This window comes from Pezoporus wallicus, unplaced genomic scaffold, assembly GCF_028554395.1.
Source record: "Pezoporus wallicus isolate ANWC-B61680 ecotype Strahan unplaced genomic scaffold, APGP_CSIRO_Pwel_v1 contig_8042, whole genome shotgun sequence".
NCBI lineage: Eukaryota > Metazoa > Chordata > Aves > Psittaciformes > Psittacidae > Pezoporus > Pezoporus wallicus.
The window spans coordinates 2,810,945-2,820,253 of NW_026639380.1; the positions used below are offsets into that span (position 1 = coordinate 2,810,945).

At 40.3% G+C, this 9,309-nt stretch overlaps 1 protein-coding gene across 3 annotated transcripts in view; it reads right to left on the bottom strand.

The window, feature by feature from the left end:
* The window catches only part of PLD5 (phospholipase D family member 5), a 162,766-nt gene extending 154,559 nt beyond the window's left edge, over positions 1-8,207 (bottom strand). For 2 of the 3 annotated variants that reach the window (XM_057414473.1, XM_057414475.1), the window contains exon 1: positions 7,595-8,207. In XM_057414473.1, the coding sequence (XP_057270456.1) occupies positions 7,595-7,780 (186 nt within the window). In that variant the 5' untranslated portion in view covers positions 7,781-8,207. The remainder of the gene's footprint in view (positions 1-7,594) is intronic. The other variant, XM_057414477.1, reaches the window with a different exon arrangement.
* Positions 8,208-9,309: the final 1,102 nt, after the last annotated feature.

The following is a 9,309-nucleotide window of genomic DNA, read 5'->3' on the forward strand; positions in this document are numbered from 1 at the left end:
GATAGACAACCAAAAGAAGAGCAGTACTTAAGTGACTTTGATGGAACAGTAGGCTAACTGGCTTACTTTATAACACTGAAGTCGGGTGAATCTGAAAGTGCCTCAGTCATCAGTAAACGGTTCAATTGCATCCCCACCAGATAAGATAACACCTAGGCACACATTCAGTCCACTGCTCCCCCATTCTGGAAACCTGAGCATACAGGTCATGAGCAAGCAGCAGCACAGGTCCCTATCCTGGCTGATTAGGGCATATGGAAACCAGCATGTACCTATTGCCTAATCTAGATATACCCTCAAATAATCTATTCTAGTTATCAAAAACTGTGAAGGACAGATTGGAAACAACTTGATTGTCTACTCAGACTACACAATGCTACAGGCAATAGATGAGTGTCAGTGCACTGGAAAATTAATTTTACACGTTTTAGCTCTAAAAGCTGTCATCCGGTAATGGAAAAATCTAGCAATACAAAAATTCAAAAAAAGCATCCAAATCTCATTTTAAGAAACGTCCTTTCAGATTCTTTAACCTGAATATTCCCTTTGTCATATTAAGAGGCCATATGGACTTACCAATACATTAGCAGGGCACCTATATTTTTTATTTTTTTTTGTTGGGTGTGGGTGGTGGTGAGGTTGTTTTTCTTTTTTTTTTTTTCTTTGTGGGGTTTTGTTTGTTTGTTTGAGGTTTGGGTTTTTTCTTTTTTTTTTTCCTCTCAGTAAGGAAACTACATAGAAGGCCTGGGAATCAGACCTTAAATAATGTTACAAGCATAGCAATGCAAGAAGTAGACTTTCATAAGCACATCCCCCAGGAAAGGTCTTCACTAGGGCAGAAAGATGCAGGAAGACTATTGTCAGCACAGGACTTTCTTTGTTAGGAATGATTAAGAATGTATGAATTCCAATCTTGAATGACAGTGAAGTGGCATTTATTAACCATTGGCATGAGTTTATCTGTTGTTTCCATCTTTGTATAGTCTGGTACAGAGATTTTCACTGCAGTACTTTAACATTCCTTGTTCTGGAATGTATAAGGCCTAAACTAAACAGCCACAGAGACTAGCTGCATTGGGCAGCTTCTACAGACAGTGAGTGGTTGCATTTATGAGTACATATTTAATAAGGATAATTTTCCTAGTGTCTTAAGTACTCCTGCTATGTTTAAAAGTGAATGGTTTGCTACAACAGCAAACCACTGAAGACTATTCATTTGTGTACCAGACAAGAAGATTGAGTTGCAAGTTTCAGGACCTGCTGTTTCAAAATCCTTAAACAAGGGTGGTCAATGTTGATAAAAAGAAGTGATGATAGTAGCAAAAAACTAATTTGTATTTTCCAAATTCTGGTAGCATTAGGAAAGGCATAGCAGTGAAAACCACTTTTCCCATATCTTCACTGAAGTTAGAATCTGGAACAAGCACAGCTTAAGAATTAGGTCTTTTGTTCAGAAACTACAAAACTTCCTTTCTAAAAAATCTTGAATAGGTTGAATTAAATTTATATATGCATATATAAATAAATTTTAAGTGCAACCTTTAAGCTTCAAGTTGCTATGTTTTCTTGTGCAACAACAGGAAGCCAGACACTATAAATTAAGGCTGCTACAGTGGCTGCACCTCTCAAACATTTTAATTTTAGCTTTAGAGATTTGGACTTTCAAAGTGATTTTCTCCAAGTTAGGTCTGCTTTGCCAGTGACAGTAATTGGTGAGCAATCTTCCTGTCTTTATCTCAGGCTACAAGATGTTTTATCTCATTTTCTCCACCTGTCCTGTTTTGAAGGGGGAGGGAGAGAGCGGCTTAGTGGGCAACTGGCAGACAACCAAGGGCAACCCACCACAACTAGAAAGAGAAAAATTAACCATTACATTTTTTTCATAGTTTGACAATACAAAATTACCTTTATGCGTGGTAACTACTGAAATAAGTTCTTCTTTCCCCTCCAAATGTCAAGATTTCAAGATATTAAATTTGAAAGAAACAGTTTTGTCTTTTCTGCCCTAAAATGCTATTCAATGTTTTCACAACACTGTTCAATGAGTTCAGTCCCCTTTTTCCACTACTATGAACATTTATTTTTCTCTAACTACATTTGTCTAAAAAACATTACTAGTGAAAGACACCTTCAAGGAAAGCAGTATTTCAACAGAAGAATTCCTCCACACACAGTCTGTCAGCACTGAAGCAAACTGTGTGCTACTACTTCAGTGAGAACCTCAACATATGCTAGTATTGCTGCTGCAGGCAGACACTTCCAAATGTCAGTTGTCTTCTGAGGAAAAGCCAAAGTCCCTCTACTTAATGGAGTTTGTTCTCTTGATTTTAATGATGAAAACTAAGTATAGATATCTATCTGCAGGACCAGACAGACATTTGGAATTATTGTCTGCAACCATGCCATCAAAAAGTTCTACATGCTGGAAACCAACTTTTGAACCCTTTGAACTGCCCCCACTTATGCATCTTCATACATGGTGCACTCTATTCTTTCTGGTATCCAGCTTTAATACAAGAGACACTCTCAACGCATTTAACAAAAAAAAAAAAAAAACCAACCAATCCAAAACGACTAACTAACCACCAACAACAAACACCCCCCATGTATTTGCATTTACTGCAATACAAGGACCATTTCAGGAATGCGTAATGATTTTCCGAATTCTGACTTAGATCCTTTTATAATTCTCCCTTAAGCTGAAGTTGATGGCTCTGTTCAGGAACTGATCTGTCTTCACGGAGTTCCACTCTTGTTACTTGCTTTACAGCAACCTATGTCCATTTTCTTTGTTTACATGTTACAAGTTATAGCTATACACGCTATACACATGGTGTCCTCTGCCGTCCTTGGATATCAAATTCTGAAGCCTATAAACCTGCCCTTTCACTTTTAACACTCATGCTAATTCACATGCAAGAGCAAAACCACAATTTTAAACTATCCAACAACGTTTTTGTTAACAATTTCCTGTATCATAAGAAGAAATCTAAATTAAAAAAAGAGGGAAGAAAAAAAGGCTGCCTAAAAGAACTAATAGTTTTTGAATAATAACAATGCACTGGCAGAAATGGATTTGGGATTTAAACTTTTATAAAGATGTTAAGACGTGAATTAAAGTTATCTTTTATTTCTGATTTGTTCCTGAAGCTCCAAGAAGTAACACAGCCATGCTTGTCGAGCAGTGTTGTAAATTGTCTCAGGCCTAACATCTGCACATTAGATACCTGCCTCTGTTGCCACGTTGACGCTGTCCTCCCTCTGCCTCATAAACTGTTCTCTCTGGGTAGCAATGCTGCCAAAGGGAAGAAGTATGCCGACTAGCTGTGTCACATCAATTGGTCAAGTCAATTCTCATAACAGCAAGAGTACTTAGAATCCAAAAATCTCAATGTTATCTTTGCTCTCAGTCAGAACTTACGTAAAAAAAAAAGAGATGATGCAAGAATTACCAATAACTTCCCCTAATTACAATAATACTAAAGGTAATGAACTGAGGATCTCCAATAAATAAAACCTTTTTGATACCAGGTCTCCCCAAAAAAGTCATAGTTTCAAAGCAGTTTCTTAAAAGAACTTAAAAAATGTTTTAACATAAATGATAATTAAATTTAAAAGTTATTAGAGAAAGACCGCAACATATTTGAGAAGCAACACCTGTATTTGTCATTAAAAAACATAAATATATCTGTTGTAACTTCAAAAGAAATCTGTTCTGCTTTTGGTTTAAGTTTTGATTATTTAAAACTAATTCTCCAGAATTCTTTGCTGAGGTACTGAGAAAACAGCTATACAGTACTTGTCATTACTGAAGGCTATACAGACATGATGGAGACCCACTGTAAATTGAACCAGGCATCAGTAACTCCCACCAGATACAGCCTATCAGGTTAGCTACTCTTTCTCCCCATCCCTGCCTCTTCCTTCCCCCCCACCAATTCCCATTTCATTTAAAAAGGCAACACTAGGCAAACAAAAAAAACCACACCACTATGCAAAGGAAACTTTTCAGAATATTTCACACAACCGTTTTCAACACTTCCAGTACCAGGCAAACAACTTCACAAAAAGCACAAGGAACCAGCTGAAGTAGATACACAGAATCTGAGCAATCTCGACTCTGCAGGCATTTCAGCCACAGGTTTGCACCATCACTATGGTCACATCTGCAACATCAGAGTTCCTCACACCTCTACTTATTTCCTCTATTAAAAGTACAACACGAGCTACAGCACACGTGTACACTGAGGCCTCACTTGAGCTAAAATTTCTAATTGACCTATCTTTAAACATGTTACAGCAGATTCATTTTATCTTAAATATGATGTCCAAGTTCTCAACAGAAAACAGAGGTGAGTTGCGTTTAGATCTTGCGCTGTACAAATTGTGTTACTGCCACTTGGAAATGATAATCCATGTAAACAAATAGCCAATGGGGAGACACACTATATAAAGGTCCATTTCAAGAACAATCAATTGGTAGGACGCCAGCAATACATTTCAGTTTTTGTCTTCATCTATGGTCAGTCAATAATTAAGTATTGAGCAATTTTTAAAGAAACTGTATTATATTTGTGCATCTGAACTTGTTCTGTGCTTTTAGAAGAGATATGGCAACAGCTGAATTTTGAACTTCTTTACGCACTCTTCAAAACGAGACCTGTTAAAAAGAACAAAACCCTAAACAACAAAACTAAAGAGTCCACAACATCAAAACTTACAATTCTGTTGCAAATTTGAGTTCTAGAAACAAACTGTTTGTGCATTTGAGATTTTTATTAATATAAAAAAGTTTTAATCAGAACTTTTTTAGCCCCTCAAAACAGTATCTGGATTAATAAGGCATGTGTCACATGAATAAGCCATGCTACTTTAATGAAAGTCAATGTAATGTATTTACCATGGTCTACAAGGATTTACTGGAAGTAGCGTACAAAATATAGTGGCCAATTTTATCCCTGTTACAACCACACTGAAATCAATGCAAGAAATCATTTAAATGAAGAAAAAAACCAACCCCTCCTCAAGGCCTAAACAGTACATGCGACACTTCAAAATACATTCATGCATATCTTGACTTACACTCACTATATACCCTTCTGCCTGTATCTGTCATTAAGTACCATGAAATTTGTGATGATACACTTTTAAAATCAGTCCGTGTATGCCAACTTCTTGTATTTTGATTTTCTTTATTGTTAGCAAATAACATGATTATCTCAAAGGGAGCTGCAATGCCCATGGCAGGGAGGTTGAAGCTAGATGATCTTAAGGTCCTTCCTAATCCTAACTATTTTATGATTCTATGTACTCTATCCACCTCATGAAGTTTGTATATCTCCATTACCCAATATTGACCATAAGCTATCATATGTCAATGACCATACCATTTAGAACGATATACCTAAAATGAATTGGTTTGTCTTTTGGAGTGGAAGAATGGACTGTAGGAGATAATTTCTTTGGAAAAAAATACACTCAAATCCCTAGAGATCTGTCTGAAAACAGAAAGCAACAACCTTGGTCCCAAACTATATAACCAAAATACAACCTAGAAATTAATACATATTTTATTTTCCTTCATTTAGGGCACCTATGCAAAAGCCTGTCTGTTACCACATTCTTGAGTAATGCAACTACTCTAAATCATAAAACCAAAGTAATTTCACATATATACTGTTGGCATATTTAATATTCTGCAGGGTATTCACAATAGGTATCAATGAAATACCTCACGGAAAGAAAAAATATCCATATTCCAATTTTTTTTTCTTTACATTATTCAAATAGATTTTGGGAATAAAAACTGGATCAAATGAGAGGGAAACCCGCAGAAGGACATGCATTCATACCAAGCTGATTACAGAAAATGCTTTTCACACCAGTGATGCAGAGTTATTTATTGTCATAAAATACCGACTTCAGCATAAAACCAACCAAACAACAATAACAAAAACCCCCAAACAAAAAATCCACCAACCAAACCACACACAAAATAAGGGTTTTTTTCACTTCTAATCTTCTAACAAGTTAATGCCTGTTTTCTTTGGCCATGCTAATACTGGGGTGTGATTTAAAAAACCGGTATCTGAACATCCTAATATTCAGCTACTAGAATAATAGTTAGCTATCAAACTGCTGACAGATTATTCCCCCCGATTAAAATTTAAAACCATTCATTTGATGACACATATCAACATGTAATCAGATGTAGCAAAAGCTTGTTACAAAAGCCAAGCTCACATTTTTGTGTTTTCTATGTTTTAGCTGTGCTGAGATAAAGCACTGACTTTTCTTCTTGGTTCACAATGGGAGAATACTCTGCTTACAAGTTCACTACTGTGAAGCCTTGTTGTTAGTGTGAAGAATCACAAAAACATGTGTAAGAAGGCAGACAGGATTCAATACCTTTCCCAACATTTGAAATGTGGTATTTCCAACTGTTCATCAGTTCTAGTCATTTCCCTGGAAGTGTAAACAACTCAAGTTTAAGATTTCACTAATAGGGATAAATACTCAGCAGGTTAGTGGGAAGGGAGAGTGATACTCCATGAACTAGTTGGTACAGGAGCCTTTTTCAGGTTTCATTTTTAAAGGACCCTACTATGTCATCTAGATTTTTCAGGTAATAAAGGCAATTTATCCTTATAATGAGACCATTTCTATCCAAAGAGATTTCAGGTGGCTGACTTCAAGATGCACAGGAAAATATTTCCTGTTGTACAACATGCCTGTGATTACAAATTACTTGCTAATGTAAAGAATGACAGACTGTTGTATTATGCAAACCTCTCCTTACTCTTTTGCATCCCTGTAAATGCAGCCACTTTCCTGGTTTGATTGTACTATGCACTGTAACAATGGGTTTCACCTAACAAGCTATTCAGAAAACTCTTACACAGTATGCAGGGCATCTCAGTCCATTTCCTTGATGCTAAAAGTAACATGAAAAATGCTTTCAAACATCATCTGAGACAGGAGTACTTAGAAGCACCTTAAATTCTCATTAAATATTCACTAGGCCTGTCCACAGTATCAGTTTTATTGTGGTCCCAAACACAGTTAAGTCATGTACTACTGCTGCAGGAATTGATGTCTTGAAGGAAATCTCTCCCCCACACAGACTGAGTATTTTCAAAGTCTCATGCATGAAGAAGAAAAAGAAAGGGGGGAGGGAAATCACAGCTAGAATTTAAAAAAAAAAACATTTTCTTTTAGCAATTCTAGACCTACATTATAATCACTGTGAGATAAATGCTCTAACCTCCATCTGCACCATCCCAATCTTTCTCCTCCCACATCAGTGCTGAATTTGCAGAACAGAAGAATGAATAAACTGAGAACATTAAAAAAATATTTTAGTTAGAAAGACTTGCATGTGGTTTGAGAACAGCACTGACATCTTATTTATGTCAGATTTGACTAGGCTGGGACCTCTATGTAGCTCCTTTCTCTGCCTTTTGGGAATATGCCATACCCAATTACTGGAGCAACACTTCTTCTGGAGTCCAAGCTAATGGAGAGGTAGCCTAAGAGAGTACCTTGACATAGGTCTAAAAAGAAAACAAAGGGAGGAAAATAGAAGCTGGCTTACGTGCTCCAGTTTGTCTTTCCTCCTCAACCAGACACTGGCACTGTAGTCCTGCTGCTTGACAGTGCTGTAGAAGTTCGCACCTACTCTGGTGAGGCTTGGGGAAGGCTCTCTGGGTCTGCTCTTCAGCCTCATCTGCTCGAAGCCCTCATGGGGGGATGAGGAGAGCCAGTCATGCCTGACTTCCATCTTGACATGACAAGGCAAAGTCCAAAGAAAAAAAAAAATCAGAAGAAATCAAGAAATTAAGAAGCACTTGATGAAGAGGGTCCAGAAAAGAACAAGATGGGGGAAGAAGGAAGAGAGGCAAAGCAAAAACGCCCCCAAAACCACAAAACGGGAAGAGAAAGGGAAGAAAAAGAGAAATAACAAGGTAGGAGGAGTGGAGGGAGAAGAAAAGGCTGCAGGTACGAGAGGAGCAAGCCGAGAGAGATGAAAGAGGAAAGAAGAAGACGCTCCAAGATGCCGCTGCGCGTTGCCCTCGCCGCCAGCAAGCTGCAGCCCAGGACCGACGCAGCGGGACGCGGCTGCTCGCGGCTCTGCCCGGGACGGAGGTGCGGCCCCGCACAGACCGAGGCCAGGCCGGGCGGGGCTGCTGCCGCCCGCCCGCCTGCAGGTTGGCGCAGTGGAGGGGCCACCGCCCGCCCGGGGATGAAGCCGGCTCCTCCCCCGGCTCCCCCTCCTCGGCAGCCACCTTCGGGGAAGCAGAAAGCAGCGCGGAAGAGCCTCGCTTATTGCCGCTAGGAACACGACTGCCACCCCCTCCTGGGGGGCAGGAGGCTCCCCTGGGGAAGTTCTCTCGTCCCGAAGCAAGCCAACCCGCTCCCCGGACCTCGCCGCGGGGCTCGGCGGCAGGCTGCCCCTCCGTCTCCTGGAAGCCTTTGTCCGAGCTCCCCGCACCGGGGGCTCCCGGGGCCCCGCCATCCTGCCCTGCCCGGGGTGAGATGCACCCCTCGCCGCCGCCCGAACCTGCCGCCGTGAGCGGGAGGTGCGGGGCTGCAGGCCACCTCTCTGTGTCGCCCCCGTTCCTCCCTTCCTGGGCAGGGGCTCCCGGCGCTCTGAAGCGTAACCAGACCAAGCTGACAGTTCCTCGCCCGGGGTAACCAGAAGCACACTTCACCTGGTCAGGGGGCGAAAGCGTCAGGCCCCGGGCGGCAGGAGCCTCGGGTCCAGGTCTTGCCTGGAAGCCCTCAGACTCCGCAAAGACTCAGCTAGCGCCAGACCTCAGAACTGAAATCGTTTCTGTGGTCACAGCGGGCCAATGTCGCTGGAATGCCCACACCCCTTGTTACCTGACACCCAGGTAGTGCTCTGCAAAAACGAGGCGTTTTGGGGGGGTTTCTGTAGTCCACTACCGTCTCCTGTAATGAAGTTGGTTTGTGTTGCTATTCAGCTCAAACTTGTTTCAGCGGGGAAAAAAAAAATAAATAAAAAAATCTTTCTTTTTTCATGCTATGAAAAGCCACCTCGCTTATTGCCCACACACTCTGCAAAGCTATATTAGGCACAGATAAGAAAACTTTCTTACGTAGCATCAAGAAATAATTATTGGAGCTCAGAACCACATTTCATTTTCTGGTGAATATTTGCTGGCAGACAATCTGTAGTTTGCCAGAGGCATAAACTGATGTAGCTACTCAGATACTGAAAGCCTGCACTTGAATCCAGTTCAGTGAAAATAGCCTTTGAATGGTGAAACAGTTCATTCGAACTAGTTG